Source organism: Chanodichthys erythropterus, chromosome 23 (assembly GCF_024489055.1).
Source record: "Chanodichthys erythropterus isolate Z2021 chromosome 23, ASM2448905v1, whole genome shotgun sequence".
Taxonomy (NCBI): Eukaryota; Metazoa; Chordata; class Actinopteri; order Cypriniformes; family Xenocyprididae; genus Chanodichthys; species Chanodichthys erythropterus.
The window spans coordinates 11,067,160-11,084,836 of record NC_090243.1 but is presented as its reverse complement, the minus strand read 5'-3'; the positions used below and the strand labels follow the sequence as shown (position 1 = coordinate 11,084,836).

Genomic DNA, 17,677 nt, shown 5'->3' with positions numbered 1-17,677 from the left:
CTCACGACCCCTTCACTACCATCTTACAGCTTGGAAGAGCCAGGATATTTTTAATATAACTCTGACTGTGTTTGTCTGAAAGAAGACATACACCTAGAATGGCTTGAGGGTGAGTAAATCATGGGATAATTTTCATTTTTGGGTGAGCTATCCCTTTAAGAGTGTAGCATGTTGCAATGAGAGCCTGAAAGGCAGTTTGTGGTCTTATTGATCGTAAATGTACATGAATCATTATCCAATTGATTTGCTTGTTATGCATGCAATTAAAAAGAGCCTTCAGCTTAATCAAAGAGCCAGTTACTATGTGTAATAAAACATGTGGCATTTTTATCACCCCCTTTGAGATTTATCAGAGTGGAGGGGGAATATATCTGACACCTGTCCCCCTAGGACTCCACTGCATCGAGTGGTGGGAGTCACATCTCGAATAAACACACAGGGTGCTAATTGTTTAAAAGACTCAGAGCTTATCAGCATTCTGTGCCTGTGGTTCAATACCATCGGTGAGGAGCTACAATCACTCTTTTACATTTGAGACGACACTCTAGTTATCTGATTTCATGCTACGATTGGCCTATAATTGGTTTGCATTAAATGACATCCAAATAAATTGAAGGCAGCGGATTAGGAAAAATGCCTTTGATCAAATTCAATGATTTTATCATCTTCAGGATAAAATTATGCAAATGATTTTGTGTGAGGTGTCATAATTCATGCTCTTTAAGCATCTGTATGAATTATATATGAAGCATTATGTAGGCAATGACATTACTAACGGTCTCTTTATAGACCTAAATAACCCTCAAAAACTTGAATGGTGGTAGAAAGTTTAATGTCATGCAGAGGTTACTCCAAAACTGCAAATCTTGAGCAATTAAGCACTTAAATCTGGGTTGCTGCAAAGGGACTAATGCAAATGGTTCCATGGGTAGTGAGAAAATGTTCCACAAAATGTTATATACAGCTTTTTTTTTCAGTTGACAAAACTTAGTGTTAGGATGCAGAGTAAAGGAAATATCTGTAGCTGCAATGACAAAAATATTGGTAATAAGACAGAATCAGATGTGGGAGAGGCCTAAACAGGAAGTGGATCAAAACATTTTAAATGTTTGAATGATTTCTCTTATACTCGCCAAAGCTGCATTTATTGATCAAAAATACAGTAAAACAGTACTATTGTGAAATATTATTACAATAAAAATATGTTTTCTATTTTATTGTATATTAAAATGTAATTTATTCCTGTGATGCAAAGCTGAATTTTCAGCATCATTACTTCAGTCTTCAGTGTCACATGATCCTTCAGAAATCATTCTAATATGCTGATTTGTTGCTCAAGAAACATTTATGATTATTATCAATGTTGAAAACAGAGTTAAGCTCTTTAATATTTTTGAAGAAACTGGATTCTTTGATGAATAAGGTTCAAACTAACAGCATTTATTTGAAATAGAAATATTGAGTGACATTATAAATGTCTTTAATGTCACTTTTGATCAATTTAATGTGTCCTTGCTGAAAAAAAGTATTAATTTCTTTTAAAATATATTTCTTACTTATTTTACTGACTCAATACGTTTAAATGGTAGTGTAAATGAAAAGCTTAATTTATTCCATTTACAGTTTTACTTGAAGCAAATGAATAAATATGTAACTATAAATAATTAAATTATTAAAAAGTTATGTAGTCATATATATATATATATATATATATATATATATATATATATATATATATATATATATATATATATATATATATATATGTATATATATATATATATATATACACATACAGTGGGTACGGAAAGTATTCAGACCCCCTTAAATTTTTCACTTGTTATATTGCAGCCATTTGCTAAAATCATTTAAGTTCTTTTTTTTTTTCCTCATTAATGTACACACAGCACCCCATATTGACAGAAAAACACAGAATTGTTGACATTTTTGCAGATTTAATTAAAAAGAAAAACTGAAATATCACATGGTCCTAAGTATTCGGACCCTTTGCTGTGACACTCATATATTTAACTCAGGTGCTGTCCATTTCTTCTGATCATCCTTGAGATGGTTCTACACCTTCATTTGAGTCCAGCTGTGTTTGATTATACTGACTGGACTTGATTAGGAAAGCCACACACCTGTCTATATAAGACCTTACAGCTCACAGTGCATGTCAGAGCAAATGAGAATCATGAGGTCAAAGGAACTGCCTGAAGAGCTCAGAGACAAAATTGTGGCAAGGCACAGATCTGGCCAAGGTTACAAAAAAATTTCTGCTGCACTTAAGGTTCCTAAGAGCACAGTGGCCTCCATAATCCTTAAATGACAGACGTTTGGGACGACCAGATCCCTTCCTAGAGCTGGCCGTCCGGCCAAACTGAGCTATCAGGGGAGAAGAGCCTTGGTGAGAGAGGTAAAGAAGAACCCAAAGATCACTGTGGCTGAGCTCCAGAGATGCAGTCGGGAGATGGGAGAAAGTTGTAGAAAGTCAACCATCACTGCAGCCCTCCACCAGTCGGGGCTTTATGGCAGAGTGGCCCGACGGAAGCGTCTCCTCAGTGCAAGACACATGAAAGCCCACATGGAGTTTGCCAAGATGGTGAGAAATAAGATTCCCTGGTCTGATGGCCTTAATTCTAAGCAGTATGTGTGGAGAAAACCAGGCACTGTTCATCACCTGTACAATACAGTCTCAACAGTGAAGCATGGTGGTGGCAGCATCATGCTGTGGGGGTGTTTTTCAGCTGCAGGGACAGGACGACTGGTTGCAATCGAGGGAAAGATGAATGCGGCCAAGTACAGGGATATCCTGGACGAAAACCTTCTCCAGAGTGCTCAGGACCTCAGACTGGGCCGAAGGTTTAACTTCCAACAAGACAATGACCCTAAGCATACAGCTAAAATAACGAAGGAGTGGCTTCACAACAACTCTGTGAATGTTCTTGAATGGCCCAGCCAGAGCCCTGACTTAAACACAATTGAGCATCTCTGGAGAGACCTAAAAATGGCTGTCCGCCAACGTTTACCATCCAACCTGACAGATCTGGAGAGGATCTGCAAGGAGAAATGGCAGAGGATCCCCAAATCCAGGTGTGAAAAACTTGTTGCATCTTTCCCAAAAAAGACTCATGGCTGTATTAGATCAAAAGGGAGCTTCTACTAAATACTGAGCAAAGGGTCTGAATACTTAGGACCATGTGATATTTCAGTTTTTCTTTTTTAATAAATCTCAATTCTGTGTTTTTCTGTCAATATAGGGTGCTGTGTGTACATTAATGAGGGAAAAAATGAACTTAAATGATTTTAGCAAATGGCTGCAATATATCAAAGAGTGAAAAATTTAAGGGGGTCTGAATACTTTCCATACCCACTGTATGTGTGTGTGTGTGTGTGTGTGTGTGTGTGTGTGTGTTAATTCTCAGACAAGCAAAATAATAGGAGAATGCAAGGTCATAAGCCCCGTGAGGTGCTCATTCTAAAGGTTTGTATTCCTCTCTGCCCTTTTTGAGATAGTAACTCGTTAATTGGAAATGATTTCTGCTCAGGCTTGAGGAGGAATCTCCCTTTGTTCCTGCTTCTATCAACACAAACCCAGGCTCAAAGTTATCTGCTTGCACAAGAATGTATCTGTCAGAAAAGCAAAGTATTTTCACCTCTGAGGTTAGATCACACCACTGATGTCTAGCGATAAGTCTTGACCTATATACACTACTGTCATGCAACACATACAGTATAACCGCGGCTTCACATACAGTTCACCGTGGATGACACTATACGTGAATCTACAGAAGACCTTCAGACCAAAAGGAGATTCAGCAGGGTTTTCGCACAGCAAAAGTACCTTTATGGAGAAAGTGCTTATGTTAATGCAATGACACAGGCTGGGCGATTTGAGTTGCTGTTGAATGAAGTGAAACGAAAAGGTGACGCTTTCAGTTCTGCATCAATGGCCCATTTCAGACATGGCTAATTTACATAAACATGAATGTTTTAATTTCCGAACTCTCTCTGAACATCACAGTATATTAAATGTGCTGAAACATCTATTCCATACATTGTACTCTATTAAGACGCAGAGATGGAGATTTTTCATTCATTGTTGCTTTGAAAGTAATTCACTTGCAAATCAAAGCACTTTGTTGTGTCAGTACATTTGATGTAGGCGGTTGGTGGCTTCTGTTAGCTCAACCACTCAGTGAGGGGCGGGAGGAGGGAAAGGAATTGTGGGAGCTTTGAGAGCGTTTGTTTTGTGTTTACTTCAGAAAATTGGGCCACTCTGGGGAATCGCATAAAAAACTACTTCTCAATTGAAATGTTATTTTCTTTCCATCTCCATGCAAATTCTGACACGGTTTGCTCTGTGCTTGACGTAATATGGAGCTTAATTTGCATTCAAGATGCTTCACGCAAAACATTGAGAATAATTGTCATTTGTTGCCGATTGCCGGTGTTTATCATCGGACAACACAGGACATATCCTGTCGAGCATTTGAAAGAGAATTAATCTGGCTACCTCTGGTAAATTGGAACTGATAGAGGAACACAGACAGGAAACTGCCGCGAGTTGCAATGTTTTAACCGTTTTCAATTTAAACCACACATTGAGAGGAGTGCTGAGTGGTTTTGTTAATTAATGGTGCAAAAAGGTCATTGTGAAAACTCATAATGATTTATGAATATTATGCTAATTGAAGATGAAGTAAGTCTAGGTAACTGTTTTTCTAGTCTAAGGTTGCAAACATCATTTTCTGTTACAATATTGAGCTGCTATTTGTAATGTAAAACAAAGGTTCTTTATTGGCCTCAGTGGTTCCATGAAGAACCTTTTACATCCATGGAACCTTTCCATTGCACAAAAGGTTCTTTACAGTGGAAAAAAGATTCTTTAGATGATTAAAATGTTCTTCACTATAAGAAAAAATTGTTCTTTTATTGACTATTCACTGAAAAGTTCTTTGGGGGGCCAAAAATGGTGGTTCTACACTGTAAAAAAGAATTGTTGGTTTAACTTAAAAAAGTAAGTTACCTGGTTTCCTTAAAATTTCAGAGTTCATTTTTAATTGAGTTGATACAATAAAGGCGATTTTTTTTTTTATCTGAACCACATGAATGATCTAAGTTGATTTGATTGACAAAAGAAAATATTTGATAAATCATGAAAATGATTTTTTACAATGGGCATAACTGGGAAACCCCCCTATTGTAACCTTTATTTTTAAGAGTGTCTTTTTCCACACAAGAGCATGGAGCAGATGCCTTGATCTACGCTTTTGTTGCTTATAGATGGTCACGAAGTCACGAACAGCTGAATTGTTTATCTTCACATGCTGTTTGCATTAAGCAACTGATTAACTAAGGGAATTCTTTAAATAATGCATAAATGCCCTCAAAATTTGTGCTGAAGGCAATTTGTATGGTGTAATTCCCTATCTTGCAGCCCGGATCTGAGTGCTGAGTTCTGTAGGATGCAGCAGACTACCTTGATCTGGCATAATTTATTACTGTGATTTTCAGCAACATTACTCCAGTCTTCAGTGTAACATAATCCTTCAGAAATCATTCTAATATGCTGATTTGCTGCTCAAGAAACATTTCTTATTTCTTACTTTCATTACTTATGAGAAAAGCACTTAATTCATTAACTAATCAGTTAATGTGATTAAGCCTGGGAAAATTTATTGTGCAACTCAAGAAACACATCCAAGCCAAGTCTCTATACAAATGATGCGGCCTATAACATTAGGCATAAAGCTTCTTTAAAATCAATAACCCGTCAGCTGTAGTAGACAGTGATGTTTTAGACACTTACCTGTGTGATAGCCTGAAGGAGTCTGCCATAGCTGTAGACAATCACGATAAAAGGGAGAATAAGGCAGAAGAAAAACAGACAGACAATGTAAGACACGTTGTTGGCCGTCCTGGCGGCCCAGTTGACACTGCAGGTGGTGCCGGGACCCTCCGGACCATAGCAGCTCCATCCAAACAGCGGAGGAAGAGTCCAAACCATGGAATACAACCAGGAGAAGGCAATACCCATGGCCACCTTTCTGTAATTGGTAGAGTCAGCCTGCGTTGCCCCCATCATGGTACAGTAGCGCTCGTAAGAGAGCACCGCCAGGGAGATTAGAGACACAACGCCTGTACAAACAGAGGAGAGATACAGACAACACAACACTGTTATGAGTAATAGCTGTGGTCCTGGGTTGCTTACAGGTCCTTTGTGGGTTTGTTTGCTTCAAGTAAAAGGCCAAATCTTCAGATTTATGGCATGAACTGCAAATATATGTCAGGCTCAGTGCTGTGGGTTTACATTGCTTAACAGGAAAAAATGAGACATTAGACATTGCATCTACACTGTAAAAATTACTTTTTAAAAGTTGTAAATAAAACAGATTACAAGAGAACGTTTTACAAGAAAATACTATTTCAGTCTTTTTACTTGAAAATTGTAATTGCGTTTCTTTTGTAATTATTTGTGAAATTTAAATCATACAATTTTTTTCAGTGTACCTGTTTTGCATCTGTAGCTTTTTATCAATAACATCAGCATAACGGTAAAAGAGTGTAAAAATGCTACATTAAGTCCCTTTACTCCATAGAGAGGTGACCTGTTTTTGTAGGCAAAACCCGGAAGCGAGTTAGCATTTCAGGACTTCCGGTTCCAACGCTGTCAAATCTATGGGTTTTTTTGAATGGGTTTTTGCTAAATCGCCTGAAATAAGGTCTGTGGTTAACAAAGCCTCGAAATATTTTCACGTTTTGATCTATGACATAAAACACACCAGTTATAACCCATTTGTGATTTTTTAAACCTTTATTGTGTCTTAAAAATGGCGGTTGCTAAGAAGTTGCTAAAAGGGACTACCTTTGGCGGGGACTTTAGACGTCATCATTAAAAACGAGACATTTGGACAGCATTTCTCATGAAAACGTGATTAAGTATTCATACACAGCGCAGATCATAATCAGTGAGCATGTTTTTAAATAGAGTTGTTTTCTAAATAAAGTTTGAGGAAGCTTGATGGTGGTGATGTTGATCTGCGACCATGGTGTGCTGTAGTCCGTTTATAGCCTACTGTTAGCCTTTTATATTTGAAGACTTTATTTAGGCTTCAAAATGTATAAATGTTGTGTTAACTTGTAAAGATTATCTTGATAGACAAAACGCGTAAGTGTCATAACCCTTTGTTAAACACAAAGCTTATTTTTTTTGTTAAAATGCATAGGCTTTTGATCGAGGGAACCCATGCACCACTAACCTCTATAGAGGTACTCGATACAGTGAAAAACTTTAATAGATCTTATGGGTTATTTTACAGTAAAATACTGTTAAATATACAGCTTTTGGAAGTGAAAAAAGTCACATTTTGTTTCTTCTTTTTTATTTTCTTATCAGTTATGAACATTCAGGTTTCATGCTAAATCTTATGTTGTGAAATAATGTTTGTTGAATTATATTAGTGTTGTGTGTTACCATCAATGCTGGGTTAAGTTACTTTTAAAAGTAGGCCTAATGCATTGCAATATTGCATTACTCCAAAAAAAAAGTAATTGTGTTAGTTACATTTTATGAAAAGTAATGTGTTACATTACTTTTTACGTCAGGCTACTTTTCTTGCATGGGATGGGCTTGCCTGTTTGTTTGTAAGGCCCTTTCACACCAAAAGTGAAATGAATAAGCCTCAGGCTGAAGGAAATGCCTATTTACGCCTATACAGTAGAGGGCGCAGCTCAAACAAACATTTCAGCTGTGCTGCCATTCTGGATTAAAGAAGAATAGGATACAGGAGAAGGAAGTTCAACACTCTTATTTCTAAATCTAATATAAAGCTGTCAGACAATAAATGTGAAAAAGTAACTTATGTTACTTATTTGAAAAGGTAACTCAGATATTTTGTTGTAAATTGAAAAAGTAAAGCTTTATTATGTAATTATGTAATCTGATTACATAACTCAAGTTACTTGTAATGAGTTAGCATCAACACTGTTTACCATGATGGTGTTTTGTACACCTTATAGAGTATTAGTATTTACCTCAGCTTATGGAAAAGTTACTTTTCTTTACTACCTGTGCTGTGTTTACTACAGATTTTCTACTACAAAGTGTTCTTCATCTTATCGAGTTCCTCTTCAGAAAACCTGCTTTAGTGTTTTTTTTTTTTTTTTTTGTTAGAGGAAGCTAATTTACATTGGTGATTTATAGTCTTATAAGAACTGAACCAGGCAAACATCCTTTTCAGTGCACTACACAATACACATGCAGACAGCTTATGGTACATCTGGCAAGGGGCACTTGTGTTTCATTGTGCACTCCTCCTTTGTCATTGTACAGTCAGTGTACTGTCATTTGTGCTGGCAAAACCAAAAAAACTCAGGGGGATATTAAAATATCTCACCTGAAACTGAAGGCAGCTATCATGTCACTGTCATTTTCACTGTGCAGAGTAGGTGTTCAGACTCATTTGAGATGTTTCTAACTGCAAGTTCTCTATAAAGGCACAAGGGAGTGTGTATTATTACAATCAAGCCAAATGTATTGCGAAATAGTGCCAAGTAAGGGTGTCAAATGTGCCGGGACATTGATACCAAGTTGAAACTGCAATAAACAATAACAAAACATGGATGCACTTTATTTTACAGTACATGCACTTATTTGTACTTACAATGTACTTACCTAAGAAAGTACTGGGTAATATAAGGTAACTGCATAGGTTAAGGTCAGGTTTAGGGGAAGGTTCAGGGTTAGTACCTAGTTATTTTACACAGTAAAATCTCCAGAGTTAAATCAACTCTGCTCAGAGTACATATGGTCCCTCTCTAAATAGTGTTAAAGTTACACTGAAGTAAAGTTAATGAGATAATTAAGCAATTAATAAGGCTGTGACTGAAGACAGCTGTAGTTCTTGTGTTTCTCTTTTCTTTAGTGATTCTGCTTGTTAACAGCAGGTGTTCATCAGTAATGCACAATCATCACTTAATTAATTGTTTAATTATTTCATTAACTTTAACTCTGCTTCAGTGTTATTTTAACACTATTTAAAGAGGGACCATATGTACTCTGAGCAGAGTTGATTTAACTCTGGAGATATTTTCGTGTATGTACATGGGGAACAGGACTGTAAAATAAAGAGTTACCTAATTAGTAAAGATTACAGACTCAATTCAGTTCATGATTTCTGAACTCTAGAAACTCATTTGTAGCAAACAAATGCAGTACTATAATAACGAAGCGTTAGGCTAGATGTGTTTCGAGTTGGAACTCTACCATATTTATTATTTAAATGTGTGGACACATTAGGCTTAATTGAGCAAAGAAATGAGGACTGCAGATAAGAGTTCAGCAAACTTTGTTAGTGAAAGACAAAATTTCTCCACATGTGCTTGTGTTTCCGGTCTCTTGCGGAAATCTCCCCAAATCCTGCCATCTTAACCATAAGAAATCTTTTTAGACTTTCACCCAAAAATTATTCAAAGAGATTATAAGCTTGAATATTTAAACTATAAGCCTGAAAAAGAATATCTCAAGAACATTTTGAATGTTAATAGTCATATTCCCCTGCCTGATATGTGTGCGTGTATAAAACCTTCACCGTGTAACATCTGGATGAAGCTATGTCTTCATGAGCCTGACAATGTGATTGCTGTAATGATAATTCAAAGATAAAAATTTCTTACAAGTATTAGCATTGTTAGCACTTTTATCAGTGTAATTTATTCAAGGGAGGTAATAATCTGTGAAACAAGTGTATAGTCCACTGCTTACAGTTAACATCATTATGGCATTAGACATTGTGAACGAGTAGAGAATCAACTTATATCATATGCATGGTGGCTCCTGATGAAAGCTAATCAGGAAAGCGAGTAATGAGCCTTTTCAAAGCAATGAGAGGCATTTGTCATCAGGCTTTCAAGGAGTGGAACTGATTACAGAGCTTTTCTTCATAAAAGCACACTTAGTTCTCTCATAAGTGTAGTTTTATCAAACAGATGCAGATTCATTCATTTGTTTAGCCGAGGTCCCTGACCGGTCATTGAGGCACTGACAATTACAATGAAAGGTTGTACTTAAAGGATAAGTTCACTTTCAAATTAAAATTTCCTGATAATTTACTCACCCCCATGTCATCCAAGATGTTCATGTCTTTCTGTCTTTTCTCCATATAGTGGACTTCAATGGGCCCAAAGGTCAAAATTATAGTTTACAGTGATCCCAGACTAGAAATAAGGGTCTTCTCTAGAGAAACCATTTAAAAATGAAAAATTAAATACGTTTTAACCAGAAATGCTCATCTTGAACTAGCTCTCTTCTTCGTCTCTATTTGATTTCCAGCAGTGTAGACACTGCTAAGTGTATTACTGCCCTCCTCAGGTCAAACTTTGAACTAAATTGTCATATACAATATGCTAGTGCAAGTTGGAATTCTAATAGAGAAGAAGAGAGCATTTATTGTTAAAACTTTTTTTTTTTTTTTTTTTTTTTTTTAAATGAGCGATGGTTTCTCTAATTATTTTCTTTTTGACTGAAGAAAGAAAGACATGAACATCTTAGATGACATGGGGGTGAGTAAATTATCAGGAAATTTATATTTGAAAGTGAACTAATCCTTTAAGGGCTGCTGGCACCAGAAAAGTGACACCTGTTAATTAACAACAAAAGAGCTATTCTACTGGAAACAGCCTGTGTTATGGGTCAAGCACAGGACAGCACGCATCTCTTTTCCATGAATACGGCTCTGCACACCTTCAGGTCAAGTGCTAAACCCCAGGAGATGAATACACCCCTGCCCTCGTTTGCTTATTAACGTCTTTCCAATTATGGAGACTAATGGGTCTTTTCAACAGTACATTGTAAAAGTGTTTTCATCATCTTTGTTTCCGATAATTTGTCATTTCCAGTTATGTAATGAGTTTTCAACTCATTTAATAGTTCCAACTTCATTTTCTTCATCAGTAAATAAATTAACAGTGGTTTAAATGAAAGTGAACCTATTACTGTGGGTTGGCAAGTTTTCAATTTTAGTGGGTTGGATTTTTCGAGCATTTATTTTCGGTTTAGACTCTTTTCTTGTTTACATCCCTACAGAAATGTACTATGCGGCACCACGTTATAGTATCAGAAGTATACTTTCATACTTTGGAACAGCACTTCAGTGTATTGCAAAGAATATTATAGTATTAATGTAGTACATTTCCAGAAACCTGGTACGGGACATTCTGTAACACTTAATATGAGAAACACTTATCGTGACTTAACGTAAAACAGTATTACCAGGCCAAATTCAGTAAACACCATACTAATAAAGCATACTATTCACAGAAAAGCAGATGAGCCCAGAATATGAACGCAAAGTGTTTAATTACACGTTAATCGTTTTCCTCCCATAGAAAATTGTTATAAAGAAAACGTTGAAATGTGACACTCACTGTGTTCAGGCTCATCTGCTTTTCTGTAGTATGCTATATTTGTAGTTTTTACTGAGTTTGGTCTTTTAATATCACTGTCTTTACACATTAAGCCATGTTAAAGCGTTTTTCACATTAAGTGTTTTAGAATGTCCCCTTGGTAGCCTACTATAGTAGGGGTGAGGTCAGCTAAAATGGGCCAAGTTTTGGTAAATTACTTATACAAATAATAATGACTTATAATATCAAATAAGCTATGCATGAGATTTAATGATATTTTTACAAATTAGCATGGGTTTCTTAAATATATATTTTATAAAATGTGAAAAAGTATAATTGTTTTAAAATTATGAGAGTTAGAGTATTAGCAGGTCCCTTCTAGACTCACGGCATAACATTCAGGTAAAATGGGCCAATATAAAAATGAGATCAACACAGGTAATTTTGGCTGAAATCATTTTATTTTTAACAGTAAACTAACACTATTGTCTTTAGTGTGCCATAGCAACAACACTATAAATGTATTTAATTAAATAGAAAGTTGAATGAATATATTTCATTAAAAAATGCAATTAAAAATGAACTGATCATGTTGTACAGGTGTGTGTTTCTGTGCATTGGTGTCTTTTGTGTGCATGTATGTGTGTACGCTTGTCAAATATCTATCAAATGTTTTGTTAAAGATTAGAACATCTTTGACAAAACAAAATAACTCTTCTCTCTTCTTATCTCTCTGTTTCCTTCCTTTGCTTATCCCCCTGCCATATTGTCTGGAATGCATTTAAAAAAAAAAAAAAAAAATTAAGATTTTGTATAGATACATCTAGGTATAAACCTATTTTCACCCTCAATTTCTGTGTAGTGTGTACAGTCCATTTTAGCTGAAAATTGTGGCCCATTTTAGCTTAACTAAAATCACCATTTTCACAAAAATCTAATTTTCTTTTTTAAATTAAACATTTTTATTTGAAATAGCATGCCAAACAATGATCATAAACATTTACCCTTATTAGTGATGAATGAAATGTCAGGCTCACTTTCCTTACAATTTCTCTGACAAGCTTCATGTACTCTGCCCTGCCCCCCTTAAAAACGACCAGACCAGTCAAAACTATTATTACATGTCAACCAGAGCCATAGAGAGATGGCTCTGATGTCAACAAGTGTTCAAGCAACAATACAAGATCAGTTATTGTGATTGGCTGTAATAATTTAAAGAGATATGACTCTTCAACCTCATTTGGTCCATTTTACCTGACAGTCCATCTGATAGCTACACTTTTTTGTGTGTTAGTGCAATAGGTGCACAACATATGTTCCATAAAGTGAGGAGTTTAATCTGTCAACAAGAATTCATCCTTTTAAACTGATTGCCATCTATAGGCAGAGGGGAGTTACATCCTGCTTTCCTGTTATGTGTAAACATGTATGTTGGATTAAGCAGCTACGATATGTTTACATAAAAGCTGCATTCATTTTTGGATTCTATGCGGTAAAGGAAAAAAAATCTAGAAACTACATCAAAACATAAAAACATTAAGGACAGAATCCCCAAAAATGTAAAATGTTGAAAAAAAAATATTTTTTATAAAGAATATGTAGATATGACGCTTTATTTTTTTTACTACAAAAACAAAACCAGACCAAACAACGTTGGTGGGATGTTCGTTGTATTATAGTGCAATAAGCTTACCAACTTTAACGGCAAATCTATCTGTACCAACAACGGGCATTTTACCAAAACTGCAAATATTTCACTTAAATAAATTAATATATATTTTTTTTATATTATTGCAACTTCTGGAATGGAGAGGACTTCTTGAGTAGGCTACGTGCAGCGGCATCTCCCTGGAGAAAAAAATTAAACAACTACAGCAGCGCGAGCACGAGTCTGACAGGAGGCGAGTGAGACGACGGTTTACCTCACAAGAAATAATATCAATAATTTCTACAAAACTATGTAAAAGCACGATAGCGTTTCATATAACATTTAAGTGTATGGGTTACCTAAAGGTAAAACGTTTTGTTTGTTTGTTTGTTTGTTTTTAAAGAAAATACGACTGTAGCACTAGTAGTTAGGCTATACAAATGTCGAGGGAACATACTCTAAAACATTTCTGCAACGTTGTAAACATACGCATTTACAACGTTAAAGCATCTGTCGTATGAAATATCTAATACACAAACGTTATCATAACACTTTCACGATTAACAAAGCGTTTTACAGTGTAGCCGGGTTTGCAAGGTGTGATTAAAAAGTAGCCTATCAAACTATGGCAACTGCATGCGAATCCTTTTTTAATCGTTTATTGACAACGCAGTAACATGCAGACTCACCCAAGCATGAATTGATGAAGCCATACCACACGCATCCCGCGTGTCCGATGAGCCACCGTCCCTGCGTACTGGCGGCAAAGCTGAAAGGAGTGCCGAGGACGCACACCAGCAGATCACTGACTGCGATGCTCACCAGAAGACAGTTCATGGGCGAGCGCAGCACTTTGTAGCGACAGAACAGAATGAGAACGAGCGTGTTGTTGAGAAACCCGAAAGTTCCGATGAATCCAAGGCACACCGCGACCACCAAGTGTCCCGTCGGACTCAGACTGTGTTCTGAGTGATTCTCATCCAAATGCGCGCTGGTCCCGTCACCTCCTCCAGCGCACCACGCGCAACCCCGACTCATGTTGGACTCAATCATTGCACCATTAATTATGGCTTATGTAAAGCATTTAATCAGTTTTGTTTTGAAAAGAAAGTGCTTTGTAAAGTCGGTGGAGGGTTTTCTAACCCATTATTTCAGTGGGACTGGAGTTCACCAAACGCTAGATGCAGAAGTACATTATTGCCACACAGAGAGAGGTTTCAAGATGTGGTCAAGCCAATTATGCCCCTCCTTGGGATGAATGGGAGTTTTTATTACCCCCCGCCTAGCTGACGTCTACGTCTCAAGCCACCGATTTTTTGCCAATATGCCATTCTTTCCTCTTTCTTTTTTCACCCTTAAAGCAATTCCTAATTTTTTTTTTTTTTACCAAATGCAGTTAAGCTTATTATACCTTTGAGGGTCAAATAGCTATTTAACCCTTAAAGGTATATAACTAGCTTAATTGCATTTTGGTGAAAACAATGCAATTAAGTGCTTTTTACCTTAATTGCTTTTGACTGTGTAGATTCTAGTATGCCTACACCCAGACCTAGGTCTATATATATATACACTCTAAAAAATGCTGGGTTAAAAACAACCCAAGGTGGGTTGAAAATGGACAAACCCAACAATTAGGTTGTTTTAACCCAGCGGTAGGGTTAAATATTTGCCCAACCTGCTGGGTAGTTTTATTTAACTCAACTATTGTTTAAAAATTACTGTATTGCTTAATTAAAATTAACCCAAAGTATGTTGGAAATTAACATTTATTAATGTTCAATGAATAATTATTAAACAATAAACATTTATTAAATTGCTTATTAATACATTTATATTAATAAACTATTACATTTATTTTAATAAAATATTAAAGCTTATTAATAAACATTCACCTTTTGTCTATTATTGTTGTCTCTAATTGCATCTGGTTTTTCATTTCCCAACTATTTTGGGTTCATTTTAAGCTAGCCATATAGCAATTTTTTAAATAATAGTTGGTTTAAATAAAACTACCCAGCAGGTTGGGCAAACATTTAACCCAACCACTGGGTTAAAACAACCCAATCGCTGGGTTCATCCATTTTCAACCCAACTTGGGTTGTTTTTAACCCAGCATTTTTTAGAGTGTATTAAGTAAACATGTGGAAAGGTATTTATACTTGATTTAACCATGAAGTACTTAAAACCAGCCACATTGTTTTTACACTGTACTATGCTACATGGAAACTCACTTTATAAAATACTAGACAGAAGCAGGTGCACTAATTACCAGATAAGTACAATACACTAGATTCATGAGAAAATTCCTGCAGTTTTATGTTTTTTTATTATTATTTTAAAATGGTTGTGTAACTACAGTTTACATCAAAACAGAAAACTTACTCTTGTATTATATTTTTCCACTCATTTTCACTGTTTTCACTAATCAGAGAAAATAATTTAGGCTGCATGCTTTCACATATGCATCCTACACAAATGAACTCCTGCAATAAGTTTAGACATGAAAAATGAATAAGCTCATAATTTATCTGTCATTTTCTTAGCAATGATGGATGATCTACTAATTAATCATATGAAATTATGCTAATCAAAGATGTTCTCAAAATCAGTGCTGGGGGTGACGCTTTACAAGTAACGCAAGTTTTGTAATCCGATTACTTTACAAATAACTAAAGTAATGCAAAATTTAAATTTACAACAAAATTTCAGAGTTGCTTTTTCAAATAAGTAATGCAAGTTTATTAACTTTATTATCACATTTACTTTATGCATTTAATCTCACTTTATTAATGTCTTTACTACTGACCTTCGATAATCCAATTCAACCATATCAATAAGTAAAAATAAATTTAGTTAAACATCACATTTGTTTATTGCTGCGCCGTCTACAGACGTGAATTTGTATTTTTGTTTTTCAGTCTGTCTTATTCATTTCACTTTTGGTGTGAAAGTTATTTAAAAAAACAAGCAAGCCCAGTGAGAATAAGTAATGCAAAAGTAATGTAACATACTTTTCATAAAAAGTAACTAAGTACCACAATTAGTTACTTTTTAGGAAGTAACGTAATATTGTAATGCATTACTTTTAAAAATAACTTCCCCAACACTGCTCACAATAATAGTCTGAAGAAACTGAAGTTATTCTTTACTCAAAATAGCTACTTCAACTTTAACAGAACCTTCACTGAACTTTTTACCCATTTGTTGCTGTTCCTTTTCACAATATTACAATAGTTTTTATTGTTAAATAACAATTATATTGCATTGATTATATTATAATTAAAGCAGTTAAGAGAGATTTTAATTCTACTCCAAAATAAACTCTAAAAAGTGCTCTGTGGAAACTCTTTTACTACTTGTAAACACTTGAATCAATTATCATTAAGATTGTAACATCTTCTTATCAGACTGTTTTAAGTAGCACCAAATCAGCTACAACATACATTAAGTTATTCATAATTTACTATAAAAGAACAATCTTTTAAAAATGAGAGCAAAATAAAATGCGTTCAGTGGGGATTAAAGAACAGATTTTGTGGTCAATAAAACTACACTGAGGGGTCAGGAAAAGCAATTTTCTCTCCATTTATTCATCTTTTTCCACAAGGGGCGTCAGAGAATTTCTCCGCAATCAATTCTATTGATGGAATTTCATTGTATTTTGTACCACTTATGAGGTCCAAATCTATCAGGGATTTTTTTTCAAGAAAAGTCAAAGAACATCTAAGTGGACTGTGGAAGTACATTCTCTGTATCCGGCTTTAATGCCATTTGACGCAACATAAACCCATTTGAAGCTCTAAATTGAATCTTAAAAAAATATTTGAGCAAAGTCAGGTTTCTTGGCATCATTAAATTCCACATCTCTAGCTCCTCTGGTGGAAGATAAAGAAAAATTGATTAAGAGAAATTTTCAGGGCTCAAAAATGCCTCATGCGTCACACAGAAGGGGTGCTGGCTTTCCACCTGCTTTTCCCTTTTTTAGTTTTCTGAAGGAAAGGATAGATTGTGGTACATGACATTTCATAATGTTGATTGGCAAAAGTATAAATTTCATTGAGCCCATGACCCCTGTTAACTATCTACAAATAAAATCAGTGTTGATTTAACTTTGAACATAACCTGCAATCTTATTGCACAGTTTGTGTGTAATGTTGCCATGGGGAACCCATGCAGTTTATGGGGATCTTACTTTTAAAGATCATCATCTGATGATGTATAAGCACACATTGGGTTTCCATGTTTTATGGGGACTGTCTTAGACATAGTGGTTTTTTATACTGTACAAACTGTATATTTTACCGGGCTACCCATAAACCTACCCATCACAGAAAATGTTCTGCATTTTTACATTTTCAAAAAACAAATTAGATATATAAGCGGTTTTCCTCCACAAGGTCAAAAGTGACTGGTATTAGTGAACATTTGGTCCCCATATTGTAAGGTATACCAGGACTGCACACACACAATTGCCACAAAAATATTAAGCACCACAACTGTCTCAACATTGATAATAATAAGAAATGATTCTTGAAAAAAATAAGCATTAGAATGACTTCTGAAGGATCATGTGACACTGAAGACTGGAGTCAGCTTTGCCATCACAAAAATAAATTGAACTTT

At 35.5% G+C, this 17,677-nt stretch overlaps 1 protein-coding gene across 1 annotated transcript in view; it reads right to left on the bottom strand.

Annotated features, from left to right (window-relative positions):
• Window positions 1–14,220, bottom strand: part of tmtopsb (teleost multiple tissue opsin b) — a 41,053-nt gene extending 26,833 nt beyond the window's left edge. Inside the window, exons 1-2 of the mRNA XM_067377737.1 lie at window positions 13,744–14,220; window positions 5,813–6,141 (exon numbers count right to left, since the gene is read on the bottom strand). Of these exons, the coding sequence (XP_067233838.1) occupies window positions 5,813–6,141; window positions 13,744–14,107 (693 nt within the window). The 5' untranslated portion in view covers window positions 14,108–14,220. The remainder of the gene's footprint in view (window positions 1–5,812; window positions 6,142–13,743) is intronic.
• Window positions 14,221–17,677: the final 3,457 nt, after the last annotated feature.